Source organism: Rhipicephalus sanguineus, chromosome 4, assembly GCF_013339695.2.
Source record: "Rhipicephalus sanguineus isolate Rsan-2018 chromosome 4, BIME_Rsan_1.4, whole genome shotgun sequence".
Lineage (NCBI taxonomy): Eukaryota > Metazoa > Arthropoda > Arachnida > Ixodida > Ixodidae > Rhipicephalus > Rhipicephalus sanguineus.
The window spans coordinates 81,031,382-81,058,252 of NC_051179.1; the positions used below are offsets into that span (position 1 = coordinate 81,031,382).

The following is a 26,871-nucleotide window of genomic DNA, read 5'->3' on the forward strand; positions in this document are numbered from 1 at the left end:
GTGTGCGAGCTTGGTGTGAAGTTAAGCTCGCTTGGTCTGCTTGAAGTGACTTAAACGCCTTCCTGCAACGTCATACTGGTGTGAATGCTCATAGACTGGGCATTGTGACCGATTAATATAATCGTTTTGCAATGTAAAGTTCGAACATCTCTGTTCCACGGCTGCTTCTTCAGACGTCGGTCAAGCGTCGATGAAAGACGCTCCTTTGCGTCTGTTGCCGCATCTACGCCATGCAGTCATCGAACGCGAGGTTTGCGTGTGTCGTAGACAGAATGAACAATTCCGCTAGTCACCCCACTGGTTTACTAGAAGTTAACAGTGGACCACACGGGCGGAATATTTATACTGCGCGGGAACGTAGGTTTGCGAGGCGGCACGCAGTACGTTATATGTATGAAATGCTGCTTTTGCACATGTGTATGAAGCGCTACGTGCTGCTCAGTGCCGACTTCTTTGGCTGGATGCCTTGTCGTCCAATGCGCTGCAGCCAGACGGCTGTTCTCTCTTCATCATACTTACCAAGGGGTAAAGAAAATAGAGATTTGCCGGTATTCCATCGCGTCCGACAGCCTGGTGCGCAGCAGCGAGGCGGCATCCCTAGCGACGCAGAAACACCGAGCGAAAATTCCCTCGGCGGCAGAGGTAAAGATATTCTAGTTCACTGTAGCAGAGGAAAATAATTGCTGTCTCGCGTGTGTGGAAACAAGATGGAAGGAAAAAGCGGAAGGAGGTGGCCCAATAACTTCCTTCCGGAAACTCCGGAACCGGAACTAGGCGGCGGCGGCGGCGGCGGCGGCGGAACAATGCTTGGCGCTACTTAAAAAAGCGGCAGTAGACGTGATGGAGGGGCTTTAGTCCTGGCTTGACCAGCCAAGTGTCGACACGTGCATTCACACGCGGATGCACGAAGTGTTCACGGGATCACATTGTAAATCACGAGTAGAGACTAGGTGTTGATAGGGTTCGATTGGGTATCGCTTGGTAATCGCAACACCAAGTAGGTCACAACACCAGTAAATCACAACACCAAATTAATCACAAGTACCAATCACAAGTAAATCACAACACCAAATGAAACTGCTTAAGCAGAATAATTAGAATAATTAGCTTAATAGCATTGTAACGGAAAAACAGCGCGAGAAGACAGGGACGAAAAGGGCACACACACAACGCTCGTGTGTGTACCCCTTCCGTCCCTGTATTCATGTGCTGTTTTTCGCTACAATGCTACCAAACCAACGAGCCCACCAACATGCAATAGCTTAATAGGTCTTAGTAGCACATTGGAGACTTGGTCTCGATTAGCTTGCATCCCAAGTCAGACTAGCCTTAATTATAACATAATTAGTTTAATTAGCCTAACTCGCACATTCGAGGTTCGGCCTCGACTAGCTTGCATTCGAAGTCAATATAAGCCAAATGAACTGATTAGCATAATTAACGCTAATTACCTTAGGACTATTTAGTCTTAATTAGCGTTTGCTCGGCAAATCTTGCCGAGCGCGGCATGACTATGCAACAAGAATCTCAACTCGGCCTAATTATGGCTAAATAGCATTTGAGTTAATTATGCCTGGCTAATTAGGATTTGCCCTACTCAACTAGGCTTAATTAGACTTGGCTATGATTCACTTGGCTCAACTAGGCACAGTTATGCTGAACACGCCGACATGATGATGATTGTGTACATCGCGAGTCAGATAAAGGATGGGATAAGAGCTCTGCTGTAAAAATAAATATTTTAATTGCCAATTAGCAAAACATTCTAAATGTATTCAGCCTCTCCTTGTATGCTTTCATTTGATTCAGTACAATGATATCATTCTATTAATTCTACCATCTACCCACACTTGATATTTGCCTACAACGATCACTAATAAATGATAAAATGTTTCTCGTGCATAAAATTTCATTTGTCACCTTTAATCACTCGGTTCCATAGATTTCCCCCAAAATCATCCCTGACTACTAACCATCGATCACTACCACTAAAGATAATTGCGTGTTATTATCTATCCCCGATCGTAATTTCATACATTGAATACCGTATACATTTTATGTTCGTATGCTTCTATACTGAAAGCCTTCTATTATGAGCTTAAAATTGGTGATTTCATCGTTACAAGTGATGGCACATCGTCAGGGTGCAAATGTGCATAATGTTGATGAGTAAACCTCAGTCAGTGTGAGTACTTGCGGGTACGTCATTGTCAATTGTGGTAATTATCTATAATAATTAAGCTAAAAGACCCCTAATCACGAATTAGCAACTTGAGATTCTTACATCTAATTAAGCCAAAATACCCCTAATCACTAACTAGCAACTTAAGATTCTTATATCTTTCATCCTCTTCGTCTCCACTCCATGTGATACATCACAACGCGATCCTCCGATTAGTTGATTTTTATTTACCATTTCCCTATTTAACACTAAGTATAAGTATTAATAATTCCAGAGTACGATTACTATCTCTTTTATACCTTTTTATTAGTAATTTCCTATAACAGTAGCTACTGCTAGTTACATGCGATAGCCATCTAGTATCAACGGTGTACGTGGCAATACTACCTATAAATATATATATGATACATGCCCTTCTGTACTGACCGTTTTCACTAATAAGCTTTAAATAAATTGTTACATTCATTAGTACCTTTGATTACATATACTCAATAGAGGAAGATTCGCATGCGTATCAATGTCTCTTGTTAATTATTACTTGCTTTGAATTAGGAGGAACTATTCTCGTTTTTGATCATCTGCTCTAATTAACCTACGATTTCTCATTGCTAATTATCAACGGAAGAACTCCCCAGTATTCATACCCTCCATATCTTGAGCAGCTTCAAGAAAAACAAACTTGTATAAAAACACTGACATTTTCCCGTGTTTTCGGGCCACCGAAAACACTATGAAGCATATGCACCCCTATAAGGCGGTTTCGCTGCAATGCACCTTTTTACAAAAGTTCCCGTCGAACCTCGGAAACTTCGCCAACATCAGCCAAACTTCACAGGTATGAAGACTGAATCATCTAGATTGGATCACTTTAATGATTTAAGCAGGTGAGGGCGCATTGTTTTTATATAATTTTTTAAATTCTCTCCTATGGAGTTTCACATAGCACATAAAAGTGGTTCTCGAACCCCGGAAGTTTATCAGAATAAAACCAAACTTCTCGCACTGTGAGCTGATGACTCCCAGATTATATGGACGAAGTGATTTAAGCTTATATTGAGGCGTTGCACTACAATAAATGTTTAAAGGTCGTTTCCCATTCAGTGACGCTGCCACTCAGCAGCCAACGCAACAGATGGCGCTAGTTGTCGATGTCCCGAATTCCTGGACATGCATCTCGACTCGCCAAACCATTGCACCAGACGTAAATTACATGGCATATATGGCGAGCAGGCCACATGTATAAACACTCAACCTGTGCAGAGTGTAGATCACTTGACACGTCAAGACTGTCTAGAAGGGAAGCACACTGACACCGCAGGCTTTCTACCACGCTCACCTCAAGCACTGTGGCCATTGGGCTTGATATGACTCCATATCATCTACGGAAAAATATTGTTCAAATCGTGACTAACACCGAACGCAAAAGCTGGTCTACCATGACATGGACAGTATGCTGCGTACAACGATGAAAGCGCTATGTAACGGTGACAACAGCTGAATGTTACAACTATGAAATTGAAACATCGGTGAGCAAAGTCGCTGAGCTTGCGAATGCTGTTGCACAATCGGCTGTTAATTCTACTGAGTACTTGCGTGTGTATCATACGAGAGCATAAATGTATCGGCGTGCACAGAATAAGACCGTGAGCGTAGTAGAATGTCTTGACGTACGTACGTGCGTCAGAATTCGCAAAATGGGTGTTTTGTGAGAAAGTAAACGCAAGTCTTCCATTTTCATTTTTATTCCTGAAATACTCCATATAAGAGGTATTACATAAGGGGTGGATACATACATGGAAAAATCAAAGCCATATTTTAATGCAGTGCAAAGTAATATTTTAAGGTGGCCAAAAAAGTTGAGGGACACAACATTTGACTCTGCGTTTGCAGTTTAGTGATATGGTTTTCGAACGCCACTTTACAAAGCGAGATTGCTAGATAAACTAATATTGGAAACAACGCGAGTCATTGCAACCTTTCAAGCTTTTCTTCCTATGTTCTATCAGCTTTCCTCTATTATTTGCACGTAAACAATCCCCGCTTTCAATTAAAATTTTGCTGTGACAACCTCCGTCCCCCCCTATCGCATTGCAGAATCCCTCAGGCGAAGCCTACGTCAAATTTTACAGTGAAGGCAGAGTGAGCCATTTGTGCCTAAGCTGCGCACCGTTGGATAAAAATTATTTCAGAAGTAAAAAAAGACACACTTACGTACATCTCTTAATGCTAAGGGACTTTCCGTTTCAGTGTACTCTTTTCATCGTCAATTTAATGCGAATTCATTATCTTGCCAAAATAATAAAAACCCGGATAAATCAGGTGGAGACTAATTGTTTCTTTACGGCTAGTATCACATGGACCAGTGCACAGTGGTATTCAACCAATGCGGTTGCATAAAAAATAAACATTTTCGTTATGCATGGAGTGAAAAGAAGCGGAAGAAAATTCAAGCAGCGGCTTGCCAACATTAGGATTCTTGAAAAATTCCGAACGCTGGCCTAGCGCCCCTTGATTAGGTAATTTTCACTGAAAACACGGTGAGTGCACGTAGGCCATATTGATTTCGAGTAGGAAAACAGTGTATGCCGGTACGACTACGTGACACTAATAAAAATACTATACACGATGCAAAAGATCACACGAAAGCATGAAAATTGAAAGCGCTGTCACATATCGGCCCTGGTTAAAAGAAGAAAAAGCTCCGACGGGTGTTATGTCTAGATGTGTTCTTGCATACACTGAGCTGCGCCTCAGATGCACTTATCAGCTATTGCAATCAACATCACACACCGTAACCGAACATCGAAGGAACATGTGTGAAAGGCACACGAATTACCCAAGGTCGCGCCGTAGATCGAGTGCGTTGCCGTGTCACTTTAAGTAAACACCTCACTGGGTAAGAACAAAAAATTTGGGCAAAGCATCACATTCACAATGTCCGGTTCTACTATATAAACTCCGCAATATTCATGGATACATCACTCTCTCACCTGTGGAGCCAAGATCATCTAACATGGTGAGGCTTCACACAATTCCTGTTTCATTGCTCCGATGTGATTCTTTTTGTTTTTTAATCTAGCGTAGGAGTTTTCCTGATATATTTCCGACGACCGCAGATAGAAGAAAATGGCAGAATCTCAAGATGTGTGTTTAACGAGTCATTATTAGTTAAGTTTTGCTAAGTCTGTGTATCCCTGGATACACCTGTGCGCTGCGGACACAGTGGAACGCAAATGTTTAGCTGGTGTTTCAGGTTTTCCATTGTCACCCGGCGCGGTGGTGTAGTGGTTATGGTGCTTGACTGCTGACCCTCAGGTCGCGGGATGGAATCCCGGCCGCGGCTGTGGCATTTTCGACGGAGGAGAAAATACACGAGACCCGTGCGCTCTTAGATTTAAGTGCAAGTTAAAGAACCCCAGGTGGTGGAAATTTCCGGAGCCCTCCTTACGGCGTCTTTCACAATGATATCCTGGTTTTGGGACGTTAAACTCCAACAACTATATTATTAGGTTTTCCAATGTCATCTCAAATGTTCAGAGTACTTCAAAACGGAAATATTGGTGAAATTTACTCACGCTCATTGAATCGTTGTGGTCTCCATGGAAACATATTTCGAAGTTGGGCTACGTGCGAGGGTGCGTCATCAGTTATTTCTTTTTATTGAACAGATCCGTGCTTGCGTACTCCTCGCCCTGGCCACCTGCACCCTTGCCGGCTATGCTGGCTACCCCGTCGGCTACTCCGTAGCTGCTCCGGCCTACACAGCTTATCACGCTCCACTGGCTTCTGTGTCAGCCGTTCACCACGCTCCTGGCTTCGGTTATGGCCTCGGCTACGGACTTCCCGCTTACGGCTACGGACTCGGAAGCTACGGGCTTAGCTACGGATACGGCCTCGGTGGTCTCGGCTACAGCACATTCCTCCGCAAGAAATGTAAGCGTTCTACCTGATTAGCTTCTGAAGGCTATATGCATTCATTTTTCAGCTGGACATAACGACTGTGTTGTCCCTGAAAACATTTTAGTTAGAGAGAGCAAAAACATTATTGTACTAGAGTGACCTTTCTGTCTCTAAATATCTTCCGGTTGGTAAAATTAAACTCCCGCATTTTCAATATCGTTTATTTTGTGGATACTTACTTGTTGTTAGGACTTTCTTGTGTCACCGATGCTCGATTAAACAGGAAATGTTCGCTTACCAAGCTTATATAAATTGCGAAATATGCATTTTTTCCTACAAATCAACTGTTCCTTCAAATGTGTTGATTTGATTTTCGCTACTATGAACTTGTCTATCTTTCCTATTTTGTTTTCAGAAACTCGACAATGCGGACCTGGTGATGACCATATGAAGCGATTATTTTAGATCCAAGGTGAAATAAAGTTGAGCACATTTTGATCCTGTTTTATTTTTGTTTCGTTTTTTGGGGGAGATCGAGAAAGGAAATAGTACTGGGTCTACCTCAAAAAGATGAAAAGACAAGAAGCTGCGTTGGGCTAGACCTTCAATGCCTTCTATATTTCGCACCTACCCTTCGGCGTAGCTTTTACGGTAATGGATTATTCTTCCTGAGGAACACAGCGACAAATGTCTGTACCTTGATTCCATTACGACAATCGAACATATAACACGCTAGCGCACACAGCGTCCGGCAGAGGCCGTCTCAATGTGATAAACTGAACAATTGGTCATAGGAGGCACGACTCTCCGCAAAGAATGGATCGGGCGCCTTTGAACCACGCTTGACTGGTCACGTGATTTTTTGTGCCACATGCTGGCTCTCGCTGAGACCCTTCTCATGAGCTAGGCCATTCGCCTTGATAAGACCTTTGAATTTTGTTGTACAATAACTCGTATATAAAGCGCACCATGCTTTGGACAATTGTATTGTCTTCCTTCGGGAGCGAGGGAATATCTTGTCAGAGTAACTAGGGTAATTGTACAAAAATTTTCATATCATTTCACAGTGGACATTCACAGTGGAGACGCCAACTAAACAGCACCGCAAAAGTTAAGTTATTCAGCTCTTGTCCTTAATATATGGGCTATAAAATCTGTATAACATCGTCAGAGAATGAGTTCGGAATACCACGACTAAAAGGATATTGCTGCTACGCAATGCCCGAGCGTATTGAGGGATGCATAAACGTGACGCGGTGAGGTGAGAGTTGCGGAACGCGAAATCTGAATACGCCAAGTGTTTCATCCTGAAACCCATGCCTCACAATGTACAAAAGAGCGGTACATTACAGTTTGGCTTACAAGATGTATATATTGTTCCCTTAATGTGTTCTCAGTAAGCAAGAACAGCAATCTATGGCGGTTGATTGCCTTCGAGACGCAGTAAGATGATCAACGCTTGCGCGCTCGAACTTAGAATTATCGACATTGAGTTGAATATTCTGTTGACGAAGATGGTCAAGTCGAAGAACTGACTTCAATTCTTCAAGTGCTAAAGAACACTGCAATATAAATATTTAAAAATTTCACTAACTGCTGTTCCCGCTCTTAATGACTAAAATTGTCATATAACGACTGTATAACTGATATGCCTATATTGTTGAGAAAGAAACCTCACCGAACTTCACAAGCTTGTCTCATGCTCTTTTTCCTGAGACCATAGCAGTGGATTGTCCCCCTGATGGTGTGGAATGCGGTGATGAGAGCCTTGTGTATTCCGCCGCGGTGGTGTAGCGGTTACGGTACTCGGCTGCTGACCCGAAGGTTGCGGGTTCGCTCCCGACCGCGGCAGTGGCATTTCGATGAAGGTGAAATGCGACAACCCTGACGACAGGGGCTAGAGGCACGTGTACTGTACAATATCAGTGCATGTTAAAGAACACCAGACTGTCGAAATTTCTGAAGCCCTGCACTACGACGTACCTCATAATCTTATCGTGGTTTTGGGACGTTAAACCCCAGATATATCATACAGCCCTGTGCAAGTTCTAACTACGTATTTGCATAAGCAAGTGGGTGTCGCAATAAGAAATATCGTGAAGGCATTCCGATTTTTGTTTCCTCTTTGTTTGGTGACGTAGGAAATAAAGAGCATGTAATAAAATGCCACAGTAACAAATTAGCGGTTTAAAATAAAGTTTATTGCAAAGTGTTCCTTCCTGTAGCACTTCAAATGATGTTGGCGGCCTTCCTTGAACGAATTTCTGAAAAGAAGAAAAGACAGCAATAAGCGTAATTTAAGTAAAAAAAGTAGAAGCTTAAAGAGATATTGCATATAATCATTCCCTAGACGCGTATTTCCTTTCTAAGCAACACATGTAACGGCCAGAAGACTATTCAGTCCTGTAATTCCAAAAGCAACACCTTTACATCTGCGTGTTACGAAAACATACGTAGAAGGAAAAAATTATCAGGGCCCGCTTGTAAAAGCATACCATCGGCTATTAAGCTAAAAACAAACCTTTTCGTTTATTAAAACTTAACCAGGCAAGAACTTAAAACGTGCGTCCCACCTCTTGCCTTTCCGACTCTGTTCAGTGTTGAACTTAAAATAATAATACAGTTGGAAGGCATAGTAGTAACAATTATTGTAATGTTTCCGTATTCATAAAGTTGTACCTGTTGCGTGCGGTGTACCAGTGACACAAGTTCGGCTTGCAAGCTACAAATAAAGAAACTCAAAGCCTCATCAGCCATCAAAATATAGCAATGATCTTACATTTCTTGTGAAGCAACGTGGAATAGCCCAAACCAACCAGACCGTGTCCGTAGCTCACGCCGTAGCTTCCAAGTCCGTAGCCGTAAGTTGGCGCACTATGACCAAGTCCATAGCCATATGAAGAGAGAGAACCCAGTGGGGCGTTGTAAGCTCCGTAGGCGCCAAGAGCACCTACGGAGTAGCCGTTGGGATAGCCGGAGTAGACAGCGAAGGCGCAGGTGGCCAGAGCCAGGAGAAGGCAGAAACGGATCTGTAACAGTAGGAGAAGGAAAATTTTGCTTGAATTTCCACAGTAGGATTATGCTCGTTGTGGTGAGTAACTGTTTCATCTTAGACAGAAACGCGTAAAAATAGGACGGGTAAAATACAAACGAACCAAAAAAATTATTGGAGCGACGAGGCTTAAATGTCGGCCTGGTTGTGAAATGTATGTACAAGGTGACCGCCCTTTCACATTCATAAAGAAAATGCCCAGTTGTCCACTTTGCAACAAAAAATTATTCCATATCATTTTCCCTTTCTAATAGGGCATTTCTTTTTTTCTCTCCGTTGTCAACGTAATCGTAGAGCGCTGTGTCACTTTGCTGCGAAACACTTTTCACATCTAATTTTCACCATCTGTACCTTCAATGAACAGCTCATGGACTTTGACAGCTGAAGCTAAGGAAATAATCTGTGCTGCAAACCTTGTGAATCTTCGAGTGGTGTCCCTAATTGGGACGAAAAGTTCATTGTATCCAGATCTAATAAATGCAAAGCATTTCTTAGCGAACCGCAGGCACTTTGAGCGTTTCTCTCTATGTATCTATCTAGCCGCCGACGTCTGGGTGCTCTCGTGAGTGCCTCCTTTGCTTGGTGGAAACCAAAATTTGCATAGGAGGGTAAGCGAATTTGATGATTATGACTGTCAGGTCATGCCATGAAAAACATGAAAATTCTGTCGCGTACGCCGTCGAAGCGTTTCCTCCAGACACGTGTGGCACATACCTGTATACCACGGGCCACGATAAATGGGTATGCGCCACAGGTTATTGAAAGTTTATATCTTCCCAGGAGCGGCGATAACAGACATTGGTAATTTAAATGCGAGTGTGTTAAGAAAAACCGACAACGGCAACGTTGACCCGAAGAATGTAAAGAATACAAATTCGGATCTGAGCAGGAATCGAACCGAAGCATTCTGCATGACAGTAAAGTATTCTACCACATAGCCACGCTAGGTCTTGGAACTGCTTTGGAAGAAGAACCTCTGCAGGCGTAATGTCAATGGAACGTCAACTGTGGTTGCTGTGCTGGCTATCTAATTTTACAACAAAGCAATAAACACTACATATGTACTGCTATGATACAGGAGTCATGACGGGTTAACGTCAGTTGTGGTTCCAGTGTTGGCTCGGTTTCATAGAAGTCTAATAAGCATGACATTTGTATTCCTGATTCAACAAGCCATATTCAAGCATTGTTTGACCCCGGAGGAAAGCGCTAGCGAAAGTAACTTATGATATTGACATCATCGCACCGTAGAATGCACTTCGTTTCGATAATACTCACGTGTATACTCTAACGTGAGTGCTGACATTACGTCAGACCATAGGTTACCCTTTAAATGCCGCTGTAGCCGACGTACCTGGTAAGGCCGCAATGTGGCAAAACTACAACGCCCGCAAAAACACGTCGATTCGCCTCGTAACGCTTGGCTCAAAGGAAAAAAATGCAGCATAGACAGCTACTCGCTGATTGTTTCCCATGAAACCGATTCCCACAAGTCGGGGGATCTGCCAATTTTTTTACCTTCTATATAACAGATTTTTTTTTAAATTCCATAAAATTTAGTCCAAACGGCATTTTCTTACCATGGTGGAGTGAAACTGTAACAGATGTTCTCAGGAGCAACTGACAAGTCTCCGTGCTGACCGAGAACGCTTTTATACTAGAGGCTCTACGCGCGCACACGGATGTTTTGCATCCGAGTTAGGCACTTTTTTTGCAGGGCTTACTTGCCCAACTAGGACGTCATGTGCGCAATGTTACTTGATAGGTGTTGGTTAAAATTTTGTAACGGCTTTAGCCTTGGACTGGCGGGGCGGTTCTGTTACGAGACTCTCAGCATAATAAGGCCATACTTCACGCAGTCTCGATCGAAGAAAAATCACATGTAGCGCGTACACTGCATATGATTGTGAAATTTCTCTTTTAAAATGCGACCTATATGAAGACATCACGCACATTTACATAGAGCTTGGATATAGTGCTGAGTTTGACATGCTGGGATGTGTGGCGATAACCAATAATTCTTCCAGCTTAATTTTTACACGTTTACAGGAGGAACTTAACTGCGGTTGTCTTGATTAACTGTAGTGCGTTACACATACTCAACATCGTTTTTTTTATTGGGTCGTAAAGCCAGCGATATTTCCTGTTTGGTTTTCTGAACTGCCTAAGTGACATGTTAATTACGAAGTATTTATCACTCTTTCTTTCTAAAAATCCACAACGACACACACTAAAATTGAAATGCATATTTTTTGTAAAACATTTAGGTGTTTCCAATAAGCCTTTGCTGATTCGTTCACTTAGCACTGTAACTCCGCGTTTCAGGAGAAATTTCATAAACATCTTTATGGCCGACCGTTTACTATTGTGGCGGACTATCAACCGCTCACCTGCATTTTCGGTCAAAAAAAACATGCAATTTCCGCGGCGGCAGCAAGAATCCACCGTAGGCTCAAATTCCTTATCAGTTACGAGTAGACGATTCAGTACCGGGATGGTGGCTCTATTTCGAATGCAGGTGGATTGTCAAAGCTACGTTTGCCTCGAGAGCCTACTGAGGAAGCCGTGATCACTTTTTTCGCTCATTCCAGAGTTTCCGCTGACAGCTAAATAAATAGTCACAGAAACGGATAAAAATAAAAACCCAATGTGGTTCACGTCTTGACATGGCACGGTTGGGCAAAAGCGATCGACAAAGCTCTAGAGCAATATTTTATGAGAAGTTAAGAGCATTCCTTAGAAATGAACTTTCTTTTTTGGAACAACCACGTAGTAATTGCCAGTTCATTGACGAAGGGCAGCTTAGGCCTACTGCCTTTGTATTACCAAAATGGACATGCTTCCTCACGGAATTGTGTGCTGGCCTAACATTGACAGAAACCTTGATGTGTGGGCCAATAAATACGAAATTTGTGACAGCGCACGAGCTTCCGTTCAGACGGCACCATTGCAGCAATGGATGTGGTGTTCCAACAACAGGGAGCCCATACACATGAGCATCGTTGAAAAGACGGCAAAACCTTTCAGGTCATGACTCACTCGCACTCCAAGTGGGTGAAAGTTAAACTGATGTCGAGCACAACTGCGCAGAAAACATTTCAAGTGGTACGTTCTGCAGTCGCGTCTAATTATTTGCAGTTGAAGTGGTGGCATAAAATCATCCTCAAGTTTGCATGTTCCAAATTTCAGGAATTTATTCACAAATATAGAATAAAACACACCCTCAGTAAAACAGTGCCGCGGCACATGCACTTCAGACATTGAAAAAGGCTCCTTTGAAATCACTACTTGATTAAAAGACCGACCGCAGCAGTAGCATACAACACAACGTAGATGTTTCTTTTTTCTTTCAAAATGACCCCCATTCTCTCACATATAGGACACCCAGTGAACTGTTTCTTGGTACGAAGTTGCGAACGCGTCTGTCTTACTTAAAACCAGATATGGTGCAAACCACGAAAGCTAAAAACTCACAGGGTTTGTTGTGCAATCGCCCAAGACAAGACGACCTAAATGCGAAAGCCATCTAATTTCTCTTCTCAGTCGATGCATTGATACTCCTCCCTTCACATCCGAAAGATCTCTGAACCTAAGGTGGTTTCGCAGTGCCTTCAGGACCGAAGGCGTTACAAGCTTTCTGCAAGTCACATCGTTTTTCACAGCCTGCGTGATCAGCCCGCCCTTGAACAAGCGGCGATGTGCTGAGATGACGCCATAATGACGTGGCGTCATCACAGCACATCTGATGGTCTGTGACGTCATTGATGGTGTCGCGTTACATTTAGGTCATGACACTTTTGGTAAGCCGACTGCACACACACATTCACTTGAGTACCAAGTGACGTTTGACCGACTTGTATTACTTAATTGTTGTTGCCTCATTGTGTGTTGATGCTGAAGTTGGTCTCGCAATGTATCGCCAGTTCTCGCGGAATCTCAAAAAGCAACGCGAAGTATCGTCAGGTATCGCGTAATCTCGAAGACTCCGAGGGCCAATTTTCCAGTTTAAAGAGGCATCTAAGGCTTTAGCCTAAAAATGAAGTGGACGGATATCATTACTAAAAAACGTCCCGGCGTTACTATATTCGGTGACAACCTAAAAATTAAATGTAAAATGTACCACTGTCCAAGCGTAAAATGCGCGTCCATTGTGGCCGCTCTTTTCTACGAGGTAATGGTTAAGAAGAACTAATCAAAAATGCAACATCGAGTCATTTGCTGAGACGAAAGGCAAGACACCGTTACATCGGCAGCAGCCGTATGGATTTTTTCATCCAGGTTGGTTTCTTCTAAAATAAGGTCTTTCGTTTTGTTATTCGCATGCACCTCAGCGTCACTCTCGCCAGTCGTCACTCGATGCAGTAGAAGCTGGTGATTGCGGCGATTTTGAACTATGCCGAACCGGCAGGCGCTCGGTTTTTTATGGCGCACTATCGTTTTGGCAGCAGCAATGTTCAATTCGGCGCGTGTTTCTCGCATCGCTCGGATACACCATGCATATCGCATGGTTATCACCACACTAGCAGATGTTTGTCAACTGCTTCCTCTTCAGCGGGGAGGCATGCAAAAAAGCACAGTCCGGCGGACTCGTAGGCGGACTTTATATTGATTCTTAGGTTGGAACTTACTATAAACTATTTTTATTTGGGGAATGCAGTCTGGTGAAATCGGTCAGAAGTGTAATCAATAAATAGTTTCGTGGCAAAGTGATCAAAGTTAGTTGTGTCTCATGCGACGACTTCGGTTCATGTGCAACTGCGCATAAGGTAGTGAGTGCAGTTTATTTGATGTCAGCGAACGTTGTGCCTGAGCGTACTATACCGATCAAGATGTTCAGCCTGATTGGGCACCTTTCCCTGGAAACAATAAGAGCAGTAACACACGTGCGGAAACTGCCAGCCGCCTTGCTCTCCCTGAAGTCTAGCCTCGACGTAACAACCGTGCCCGATGGTAGTACCGTTGCTGCGTCGGGCACGGACAGCTGCTGTCAGGTGCTGCACCAGCGATACTAAGTAAAGGTCAAGAGTAATTGCATGTTTCGTTTATGTGCGTGGGCTGTTCAATTGCCGAAAGCACTGTTGTTTGGAGGGTGACATTTGGCTTAAGACGGGAGGGATGTTACATCCGCTTACTCCGGCGCAATGCGACCGTTTGGCATTGCGCAAACTGGGCGCTATCTGTTGATAAGATCTGTGCGTACGGCCACTATGCCGGCTGTCTCTGCGCCTACCTACGTGTCCATTATGTTGCGCTTGTGCGCTGGCTACAAATATCCGGCAGCTCTCTCTATCGGATTTTTTTCCTGTGTGCCTTGTACTCAGACGCTCGTCGATGCGCCGAATAAGGCAGTAAACCCCAGCTGTTAAGTTCGTCTTGTTCCGTCCTTATCAATTATAAACAATAAGTAGTATATTTCAGTCACTGAGTGCGCAACCTTTTCTCCGGCGTTAATCATGGCGGAAAGAACGCAGTAATGAAACCACACCAAACGTACAGAACATCAGTGATCTTTCATATTTGATGCGCTATATATTTTCACTAATTTTGTGCCCCTACAAGCTAATTACACCAGCAACAAACTGCCCGATTTCCTTCGTACAAACGTCTTACTTAAATATATTTATGTGATCATATGTGATCATATGTGGCATTTCCCTCCTGTATAACGTCTCAAAATAAAGTTAGTTTGTATCGGAGTCCAGAACATGCTCGAATTCCCAGAACGCACACACGCTCTCACGCAGCCCCCATATGACGGTTGAGGCATAAATTTACATATGCTGTATGTTACACACTATCCAGGCGAACGCGAGTGCGTGCTAAAGGCTATTTTCTTGCCTGAATACTCTTAGCGACATCCAGCTGTCACGCAACAATTTCACCTTTCATGGCTATAGTGACCATCGAGGTTAAAATTGTTGCTGAGCTTAGACCTATGCAGGTTGATATAATGCTGCGCACGTGGCGCCGGAGTTGCGCTAATCGAGCTTGGTGCTGAAAACAAAAAGCATTCAGGTTATTGAAAAGCATCAATGACGCACCACCGAGCTTTCGCTATAAAATCATCTCGTTCTTTACGTAGACCAGTCAGTTTCTACTGCGAACATCGTTACGTCGGTTCCATCATGGTAATGAGACAGCAACCTCATTCAATTGTATGCGTAAGCTCTATTGGGGGCTACTGTATGTGTCTGCCATTTTCGCCTAGAATCCAAAAAGTCTACATCTCGTTTAGGGCATAGTGGGCAAAATCTGCAATTTCCCTATTTCACAGCATCGATCCTTTTTATTCTAAAAAGACAGGGCGTGCAAACACGGACACAAAGAAGTCAGGAAACCACAACGGCGTTTGTGGTGTCCTGACTTCTTTCTTGTGTCCGTTTTTGCACGCCCTGTCTTTTTGGAATGAACACTTACCAACTAGCTCAGCTCTCTGTTATTCTAAGCATCGATCCCCGTTTCTGCAATGTGTAATTTTTCCCATTTCAAAGCGGGGAGCCCCGGATCTCATCCTGAGGCATGAGGTCCGGGGCTTTGAAAGAAAACAAAACACAACAGACCAAACCGATAATTTATTCTAGAGGTTCGGGTATCAGGACTTCGATATGTCTGAGAATGTAGCATTCGAAAGAAAAGTACACGGTATGTTTACTGCGAAAAGAAACCTCATTGCAGTCAAACTAAGTACAGTAAGAGCTCGTTAATTACGCCCTCGTTAATTCGAAAAATTGCATAATTTGGACGTGTTCTCAGGTCCCGACAAGCATTACATATTGTTTAATGGCATAAAAGTTTCGTTAATTCGGTCATATTCGGCCTAAACCCGGTTCATTTAGACGATGCTCAGAGAGCGTCGAGTGCCACGTGCCACAAATCTGCGACGCAACGCAATGAAAACGGCGTTCGCGAGCAACCGAAGCGACCTCGGGTCCTTTTGGATGGCGTGGTCTTCATCCAAAATCGCCTTATTGGCAACAGACCTGACCAAGGCTACAGTGGTATTTTTACTCGGTATATACATATATATACCAAGTTCTTAGTGTGAACTCTCTCCTGGTAATCTTCTTACAGATCCGTGCCTGTATTATCCTGGCCCTGGCCACCTGCGCCTTTGGCGTCTATTCCGGTTATCCCTATGGCTACTCTGGCGCTGTTCCTGCCGCCTATGGTGGGTATCAAGCACCACTCGCCTCTCTGTCTTCATACGGCTATGGACTTGGTCATGTGGCGCCATCCTATGGCTACGGGCTCGGAAGCTACGGCGTGAGCTACGGAAGCAGTCTCGGCGGTCTAGGCTACTCCACTCAGCTGCACAAATGTATGCATATTGTTAAATTTCACCTTATAAGTAGTCCACCTGAAGGCTGTTCGATATAACTCAAAACTACAGACATCATTTATAAACCGCAAAAATTAAACTTTTCTTCATTACTCTGTTTTTTTTTTCAGGCTCGATTTTTCCAAGTACATGTTGGAAAGCTTTCCTTTGATCATATTCACTGATTTGTACAACAAGCGAACCAATAATTCAGTGATTAGAGAAAGGTAACAGTGCCGTATACTGAATCTGTGGTGCGCTCCACCATAACGATCTAATTATGACAGAACCTGATCGCAATATGGGGGCTTCATGTGACGAAATAATGCTGCACAAAGAATCTCGATAGATCCAACGTTTCGACAAGATAAGCCATGTTGTCGAAAACTTAATATGAAACTATGATAACAATGAGGTTAAAGCTTAACCCGGGCACGAGTGGGCGAATATATCGGCTAGATCTGTTCCTTATTTTGTATGTAAAGGTACATATGCTACACCCGCATCTGCAAACACGGTTCAGAACACAAGACATTTCGTGAGTTACCTGCCTGTTCTGGCAGAAATATTTTTGTTGATAAGTGCTGTAGCTAGAGTTTAGCACTAGCAATTTACGCCTCACTCTTCTAGAGCTTACACCTGTGTTGTTGTTTTTTCCAGAAATTTATCACGGAGACGTCGGCAGCTGCAACATCAGATATACCTTGGGAATGAAACTCTTGCAATAAAACGTTTCGCAATGTGTATTTTCTTGTTTTATATTACTGATCGGTGCCACCGAGAAGCTCCGAAATATACGAAGGGGCTCTTGCTAAATTGATGATCGTAAATTTTTATCCAGTCTATGAGGCCCGTGTACTTAGATTTAGGTGCACATTAAAGAACCCCAGGTGGTCGAAATTTCCGGAGCCCTCCAGTACGGCGTCTCTCATAAACATATGTTCGTTTGGAACGTTAAACCCTAGATATTATTATTATTATTATTATTATTATTATTATTATTATTATTATTATTATTATTATTATTATTATTATTATTATTATTATTATTATTCCAGTACTGCTGAATTATTATCACTGCCATCACTTCACTGCCGACGAAATCGCTCTGATCTCTTATTTCTCTACAAGCTAGTCCACGGTATCATATCCTGCCCTGTACTTCTCAATAGTGTAAATTTTCGAATTCCGCGTAAGTTAACCATAGAGAACAGACCGTTTCATGTACCCGCCTGCTTCTTCCAACACTCTACCGTTCACAGAATACAAAGTCTCTATAATGTTAATTTTCTCGATCTTGACGTTTTTCATAGCCCACAATCATTGTTTTTATCCGAGCTTTGCACTGTTTTGACATAGTGTGGCACAATGTACAAAGTCATCCCTTCTCAGTCTTTCCACATAGTTGTATATATGCAATCTAATTTTTTATGCCCCGTCAATATTTCTCGTGTTGTCTTATTTTACTCCTCCCTATTGTGTTCATTTCTCTTTGTCTACGTGTTTTTGCTCTTTTTATTTCTGAAAACTGTCTGTATTGTATTGTTTATTTTTATTGTATTTTTTTGCGTGCGCCAGCACAAAGACCTTACGGTTGTTCCTGGGCACGTTAAATAAATCATTGATTGATTGATTGATTATTACGTCAACAAATTTGCACTAGCCCAGTTATTATCAGCGTTCAATCATAGTTTGCGTGATCATGAATGTTGACACCATACTGTGACGTATGGTGTCGCTTATAAACGCGAGACCCACATAACCCGTACATGTACGTCGATGTTTGAAAACAATGTTGGTGACTTTAAACAATAACATGATCATGTATATGCACAATACCAGTACTAGCTAGGGCCAATTATCATGGCAGCAACGAAAAACAAATCAGCTTATAAGTGACCTAATGTGGGCTTAACAGGAGTTGCATTAAACTTATGCAAATTCACACTACGTATGTAGATGTCTTCACATGCGCAGTCGTAGTTGCCTATTGAATTTGTAACTATAAATGAGCTGTCGCTCGGTGTAAGCATCAGTCAGCTGCTTCTGCGAACATCTGCTGCTTTGTTCCACGTGGTGTTCAACCGCCCTGTTTACTTTTGCGTGGAAGAGTTATTGCGAGCTATTATGTACTGACGACATTTGTTAAGTCGCATCCGAAAAGTTTTCTTGTGGTGTTACGACATAGTGGACGAAATTCACTATCATTACAAATTCAAATCCTCTGGGAAAAATATATTCCAGTTATTTTTTGTCTGGTTCATGTTGTACGGAGAGTTGGTATCTTCGGCAGAAAATCCGATAATGCCAAAAAGAGTTTTTCATAATAACTAAGAAAACATTTATAGTCTGATATTTGGTACAGTCTACGGAAAGGTATTAGAGAACGTCTGAAAACTTCTTTTCGTAGCAATTATTAGTCGCGCCAGCAACAAAATACTTTTGAATACTGAGCTTTTGGAGCCACGATGTATTGTGCTTTTGAAGCAGTAATCAAATGGCAGTTTCCAGTGAAACTGAATCAGTCACTCCATTAGAGCGCGACTCATATGCGGTATCGTGGCGTGCCTCTCGGTAACTATTGTAACAGCGTCCTACATTGGACGTCCGCGGTAACTACTATGCGTCGAAAGGTGCCAACATGGCACATACGAGGCCTTTGCATTTTAGGGGCGAAGCTCCTTAAGGCGGCACCCGTTCGTCCCTCGTAGTAGTGCGTAACCAGTCGTAACGCTAGTACCAGATCGTGACCTCCAAGGTGGTGCCGGTGGGAGATTTTTCCTGTGCGTTGCTGAACAATAAAAAATTCGCAGCGTGCGCGTTAACTAAAAGCCGAATTCTTCTGTCTCTCATTCCCCATTAGCAGCCATTGGCATGTTCCAGTAGGAAACGTTAGTAGAAGTATAAGTGTAAGTGTTAGCTAAAAGCCGACTTCTTCTGTGTCTCATTCCCATTAGCAGCCATTGTTTACCTCCAAGGTAGTGCCTGGTGAGATTTCTCCTGTGCGTGATTAAACAATAAAAATTTTGTTCAAAACGCCGTTGATTGATGAAATAAACCAACGAAAGACGCCAGAAGTTTTCTAAACGCAAAACGAAAGAACGCCAGATGTTTCTAAAGCAAAACGAAAAGACGCCAGCTGCTTAACGAAATACGCCAGATGTTTTCTAAAGCAATGGTTTTGTAAACAATGAAAATTCACAGCGTACATGTAAAATTAAAGTGAGCTGCAGGTCGTCATAACTCATCGAACCTTTAGTATAAACGCGCCCGATCTCACGTCGGTGATGATGTACTGGGCGGAATTCACGGAAGATTCACGGTTTACCGATGAACCTCCGCAGCTTCGCCCACTCATCATCATTCACTCCGTGGATATGCTGTGATGTTTTGCGAGAGCTAAAACATGCAAGATATTTCTTGCCTCAAAGCTCATCTACGTTCGGCAGGTATTGCACTGCGCTTGTGCGCACATTCAAGTATGCAGGATATCTGCTTGTTTTATATGATGCTCTTCATGGGAACCCATGAGAAGAGACAACCTTTTTCTTCCACTTCAGAAGGATGGCCTCAGTCTAATGTATTTGTTTGTGCCACAGTGTGTGTTGCCATTTTACAGCGAAAGCTGTTATGAGATCATTTCACCGGCCGTTTTTGGTGCCGTAGTTGTCCGCCGCCGCCGCCGCCGCCGGTGTCTGTAACCAGTATCGCTCGAAATAAGAAAAAAAAAACGAAATACGAAAAAAATTCTAGGATGGAACGAGGTTCGAACCTGGGCCCTCTGCGTGGGAGCCCAGTATTCAACCTCTGAGCCATGCCGGTGCTTGAAACTGCTTCGCAAAAAGGTCCTATACAGGCTTCATGTCGGGAAGGAACCACATTAGCATATGCAATATAGCGTGGTAGAAGAATAAAATTAGCACCAAGCGTCGCACAACGCAAATTCTGTAACCAGGCGTCAAACAATGCGAATTGCGCAACGAGTAGGTTGTTGAATGCTTCTAGCCCATTACAAAGGGCTCTGCCATAATTCTTCATCGTCATCAGGCACAGCATCAACAAAGTGCGCATAATGCCTTACATGCGTTTAGCAGGTACCACGGCTCTCTGTAGAATGACGAAAAATGGCACAGTGCCTGCTGCCCTACTTTTAAAAAATTACAATGACTTATAGCGTAGTGGGATCCTCGCAAGTGCACTTGCATTGGTTGCTAAGGAAGCCCATAAGCCCATGATCCATTTCCTCGGGGTCTCAGTAAAATTACAATGATTAATAGTGTAGTGGGTTCCTCGCAAGTGCACTTGTGTTTGTTGCCAAGGAAGCCCATAAGCGCATGATCCATTTCCTCGGGGTCTCAGTAAAGTTCTTCGCCCCCCCCCCCCGTCTCTCTCCCACGTCAACGTATGTTATACAGCATGACGGGAGAGGGAAATAGCGACCGGGCGTCACCGAATGCAAATTACATAGCTGGTGGGCCGTTTAAAGCTTCCAACTTATTACACAGGGCTGAGACATAATTCTTCATCGTCGTCAGTAGTCGCGTCGACAAAGTGCATATAATGCCTTACAGACCTGTAGCTGGTGCCTCGCTTCTCCGCCGAATGACGAATAATGGCTTAGTAGGTGCTTCCCATCTTCACAAAAATTGTGATTTATGGCGTAGTGGGTACCTTTCTAGTGTACTTGTATTGTAGCCCCAAGAGAGCTAGCTTACAGCGGGCTCCAGAAACGCCGCTCTTCCAGCTTTCGCTGTGACTGTGCTGCGGTTTCCGCAGAGGCCTGGCGTTTTTTTTTTCATCCTAAGGACGTCTGTCACACCTTTCTTTGGCGGTTCTTCGAAATCATCTGAGTTACCACCTTCCTTTATGTCACGACAAGCGTTGCTAGAGAATCGCAGTTGTCGGAACTCTTAAAAGAAATTGTTGATATTGATAAACTTTTCAAAGCCAAATTTACATTAGAATATTTATATAATATTGACAGAACAATGGCAACCGCTGCACTAGTGAATAACCTTTTTCCTGAACACCGGCTGCCATATTTGCCGTTACCTGGTCATGATGTATTATTTTGTGTATGTAGAACTTGTATATCTCCAGCACCGAAAACGTTTTTCTTTAAACTGCACACATCCGCTCTACCATTGAAGACATGGCTCATTGAAAAAGCAGTATATGTGCCCTGGACTGTAAATTACAGATTTTGGAACGAACCTGAGACGATAGAGCATTGTTTTATTCATTGTCTTGACGCATTTAATTTCTGCGACGTTCTAAAGAGAACAATCAGAAAAGTCCTTCCTATCACAGCTCATGGTATTAGGTTCTTCCCTTTCAAAAAGAGCACCACCAATAAAACACCGTATGATTTATTTATGTCATTAGGACTTTATTCACTGTGGAAAAGTAACATTATTGACAGACACGCCGAGCCACCACGATCGACGACGTCTGTCTTCCGAGAAGCTGCTGCTCAATTGTGCAGTGTTGTTGAGACTTCTGAGCCCGTTCCAGAGTCGCTTGCACTTCTGGACGCTTGTGTATGTTTGCCTGACCTTTGAAATGCCTCATACTGTAGGGAGCAATGCGCGTGTTGTATATGTCAAGGTAATTCTAATGTGACGAATTATTTAGTGCGCGGTTCACAGTAACAACAGCTCATCTGCCCATGCATTGAAGAAAAAATAAAAAAAAAACGCCGGCGTGGCTGTGTGGTAGCCTACTCGGCTGACGCGCAGAGCACCCGGGTTCGAATCTTATTGGATCCTCGATATTTTTTTATTCCATTTTTTATATTGCGCGCGATAGCGGTTACGGCTCGTTCACACCGAAGGTGGAGCGGCAATGCGGCAAAGCGGGCCTTTCAAAGCGGCGAGGCTGTGAGCGCGCGTACCTCTTCAGACCGCATGACCTTCTTGGCTTTCCGCGCGGCCGACGAGGTGGGGCATCTCGCACTTTGGCACAGGTGTCGCTATCACGTGGCACTGCTTCATCCAAAGATGCACCTGCATGGCGTTCTGATTGGCTGTGGCAAATGGGGAGAGCTTCGGTGGGCGGAAAAAAATCGGTCCCCGAGCAATCGGACTAGCCGCCATGTTTTCCGCCCATTTCAGCTACTTGGCGAGTAGCTTTTCTCCGCTTTCCGCTAGTCCGCATGACCGCTTCGGCCGCTCCGCCTTCGGTGTGAACGAGCCTTTACGGAGACCTGAGGCGGCGGACAACTGCGGTGTCAGAATTGGCTGTTGTGATCTCATAACAGCTTTCGCTGTAATAAACCTAAACGTTCCCGCCTGACTCTGCGTTTCCCGTTTAGCTACACTGTTTTCGAACATAAATTTATAAAGCGTGTTCGGAATATAACTGTTATTGTAAATAAAGTGGGTCGTTGCAACTTTCAAGCTGCTTTGTGCAAGTTTCTATTTACTTCACTTAATGTTTCGTATGTGAACATTCCCCTCTTCGCATGATATTTTTTACCGTGAGAACCCTGCCCCCCTTCACACACACGTAAGCTTTAACAAATGCCTGATGCTAGATATAGCGAACTTTTAGACAATGACAGAGTGAGGCATTTATACCGAACCTACGCGCCGTCGGATCAACGCACTTGCAAAAATTGAAAAGTAAAACAGGGTCATTAACGCACATCTGTGAATTCGAGGAGTGTTCGGCTCTTTCCATTCTCAACTCAATGTGAATTCATTTTTTTTACCATAATTATCAAGATACAAACACGCATACCTTATGTCCGCAATAGTTTTTTTTTCCAAGACTATAGTATTTCATGGACATGAACGAATACAGTTCAGTAGAAGATAGATATTTTCGTAAGGCCTAGCTGGCAAAAGAACGGAAGAAAATTTCAGCAGCGGCCCGCAAACTACGCTTCTTGAAAACATCCAGAGCGTCGGCAAGCGCCCCCTTCATTAAGATAATTTTCATGAGAAATGCGGTGGTTTGCGAATGCGCATAGGCCATATTGATGCTGAGTAGGAAAGCGCTATATACCGGTATCGCTACGTGACTCTAATAAAAATACTACATCCGATGCAAACTGTCACGTGAAAGCTTCAGAAATAAAAGTGCAGTCACCAACTGGCCCTGTTTAAACAAGAAACAGCTTCGACGGGTGTTATGTCTAGATGTGTTCTTGCACTGAGTTTTGCATGGAATGCGTCTATGAGTTACTCCAATCAACATCACACACCCTAACCAAACGTCGAAAGACCATGTGTGAGAGGTGCATGAATTACCGAAGGTCGTGCAATAGATCGAGTGCATTGCCATGACAGCTTAAGTAAACACCTCACTGGGAAAGAAGAAAATTTTTGTGCAAGGCATCACATTCACAATGTCAGGCTGTACTATATAAACACTGATATATACATGGAGACATCAGTTCTTCATCTCTGGAGTCAACATCACCTCCAAACATGGTGAGGCTTCGCACAATCCCTGCTTCAGTGCTTCCATCTGATCACTTTCTATAACTGTAGAAAAGAACAAAACTTTTCTGCTAGATTTCCGATATCAGAAAACAGCAAAAAAAGATGCAGAATGTTAAGATGTGTAACCAGATATTACTGTTAGCATTTTTCAGTCTATGTATTCCTGGCTATACAAGGTGTCCCAGCTATCACGCAGCACGATTTAACAAAAGAGGAACGGCGTTACGCCAATCAAACCTACAGCATATTGTTCCTAGTACACTAGAGTAGCCACTGATATTTTTTTGTTAATGAGGTTTCATTAATTAGTCATAATTATATTTCTAACTCGACAAGTACTCGCCTAATTATCAAAATGTCAATGAGGCGTATGTAGGCATGTTCAAATGGCATCTAACTGCGCTACTTTCAACAACGTGCTAATTGCGCGCTCATTTTTTCTGGCTGATAAAGAAAGCCCGCTAAATATGAAAAATAACACGTGACTACGCTCCCACCCGCAAAGGAAACCAGCGCCCTCAAATAAGCTTATTGCAAACAACCGCTTTGCCTGTTGCCTGTTGCGAAAGACAGCGTTCCGCATTTTGGCAAGGGTACAAGTCGAGCGCCAGCGATATGCGTGCAATTTCGCTGGGATTCAATCCGTTCGATAGTACGCCGCAATCATCCATATCTCACGGCCGACTGTTCTCATTGATAACGCGGCAGGTGTTCTTATTACGGCCTGACTCTGTAAAACCAAGCGGTGCGTTTCTTAGGCCGGGGAGTGGCAGATAGGGCGATGCGTCTTTTTTTCTTTCTGCATTTTTTGCTTGATACTGTCTGCCTCATAAGGGGCCTGTTTGAGGGCGCTGGTTCCCGACGCGCGCAACACTCTAGTCACGTGTAACTTTTCATATTTAGCGGGCTTTCTTTATCAGCCGGAAAAAATGAGCGCGCAATTAGCACGTTGTTGAAAGTAGCGCAGTTAGATGCCATTTGAACATGCCTACATACGCCTCATTGACATTTTGATAATTAGGCGAGTACTTGTCGAGTTAGAAATATAATTATGACTAATTAATTAAACCTCATTAACGAAAAAAATAGCAGTGGCTACTCTAGTGTACCAGGAACAATATGCTGTAGGTTTGATTCGCGTAACGCCGTTCCTCCTTTTTTTTAAATCGTGCTGCGTGATAGCTGGGACACCCTGTATATGCACAGCTGGAGACATAATGAAGGTAAAAGGTTTAGCTAGCGTTTCAGGTTTCCCAATGTAAGCTTCAATGTTCAGAGTATTTCAAAAATGAAATTTTGGTGAAAGTTTATCATGCTCATTTAATCATTGATGTCTCCATGGAAACATATTTCGAAGTAAGACTACGGGCCAGGGTGCTTCAGCAGTTATTTCTTTTCCTTGAACAACAGATCCGTGCCTGTCTCCTCCTCGCTCTGGCCACCTGTCTCGGCTCTGGCTACCCCGTCGGCTACCCCGTAGCTGCTCCAGCCTACGCAGCTTATCAAGCTCCATTGGCTTCTGTGCTAGCCGTGCACCACACTCCTGGCTTCGGTTATGGCCTCGGCTATGGACTTCCCGCTTACGGCTACGGACTTGGCAGCTACGGGCTTAGCTACTGATACGGTCTCGGTGGTCTCGGCTACAGCAATTTCCTTCGCAAGTAGTGTAAGCGTTCAACCTGATTAGCTTCTTCTGAAGACTATATTCTTTCTTTTTTCAGCTTGTGACGGCTGCGTTGCACCTTAAATGTTTAGCGCAGACTTATCTAACGGGTCAAGACGAAGGGGAACACACAAAGGCACTACTCTCAACAAATGATTGCTTCGTTAAAAACTTTTGCTGAAATTTGTTGAAATAAGTCTGCGGTAAACATTTAGGATATTTCGTACCAAGAAGGCGAGAAGTCAGCCCTGACTACGTTTTCTCTGACATAATAGGTCAACATTGCTTTATTAGGAAAATTAAAGAGAGCAAAGACATTATTTTAATACATTCACTTTTCTGTCTTTGAATATATTCAGCGTAGTAAAATCAGTCTTCCGCATTTTCTGTATTGTAGACTATGTGGACACTTAATGTCTGTTAGAGCGACTTGCTTGTGTCGGCGCGAAGGCTCGATAAGACAGGAAATTATCGCTTCGCAAATTCTGAAATATTATTTCCAAACTAGCATAGATTATGAAATAAATATTTTGGCCTAGAAACAACTGTTGTTTTTATAAATGGGTGTACCTTTCCTATTTTGTTTTCAGAAACTCAATAATGCGGAACTGGCGATGGCCACAAGAAGTGATTATTTTAGGTCGAAGCTGTAATAAAGTTGAACAGACTTTGATCTTGTTTTGTTTTTGTTTGTTTCTTTTTGTCATCAAAAAAAGATGTACTTGGTCTGCCCCCCCCCCCCTCAAAATAAAAGCGTAGTAGTTGCATTGTGCAAAAACTTTAATTTGTTTCATATTTGGTACTTTCTACGTAGCTTTTTAGGTCTTGGATTGTTCTTACCGACAAACACAGTGAGAAATGCCCGAGTTTCGACTCGATCGCGACGCTCGAATACATAGCGCAGCAGCGCACACAGCGTGTGGTCGAGGCCATCTTGTTGCGACACACTCAACAATTGACCATAGAATGCGCGACTCTCCATGAAGAAGTAAGCGAGCATGTCCCTCTGTTCGAGCCAAGCCTGAAAGGTATTTTTTGTGCCACATGCTGGCTGTTCGAGACCATTCTCACAAGCAGTCTAAGGCTTTCGCCTTAATGAGAGCTTTAAATTTTGTTCTCCAGTATCTCGTAGATAAGGCGCGCCATGTTCTGCAAGACTCTATTGTTTTCCTTCTGGAGCGAGGGAGTATCCTGTCAGAGTAAGCAGGCTAATTCTGCGGAAATTTCATATCCTTTCCATGAAGACATAGACAGGGGAGACCGACGACTTAGCAGCACAGCAAAAGTTGAGCGATTCCCCTCTTGTCC

At 43.3% G+C, this 26,871-nt stretch overlaps 1 protein-coding gene across 1 annotated transcript; it reads left to right on the plus strand.

Annotated features, from left to right (window-relative positions):
• Positions 1 to 13,963: 13,963 nt before the first annotated feature.
• LOC119391340 (prisilkin-39-like) lies at positions 13,964 to 25,520 on the plus strand. The gene is made up of 3 exons (XM_037659022.1): positions 13,964 to 14,125; positions 16,206 to 16,397; positions 25,311 to 25,520. Exons 1-3 carry the CDS (start codon positions 13,964 to 13,966, stop codon positions 25,518 to 25,520), a joined length of 564 nt encoding a protein of 187 aa, XP_037514950.1.
• Positions 25,521 to 26,871: the final 1,351 nt, after the last annotated feature.

Bases quoted from the DNA above. Each gene is read 5' to 3' on its own strand.
- LOC119391340 (XM_037659022.1), top strand. From the start codon at position 13,964: ATGTTCAGCCTGATTGGGCACCTTTCCCTGGAAACAATAAGAGCAGTA. The intron at 14,126-16,205 runs GTGCTGCACCAG...ATCTTCTTACAG, and splicing joins GCACGGACAGCTGCTGTCAG to ATCCGTGCCTGTATTATCCT. The intron at 16,398-25,310 runs GTGAGCTACGGA...CTTGAACAACAG, and splicing joins ACGGGCTCGGAAGCTACGGC to ATCCGTGCCTGTCTCCTCCT.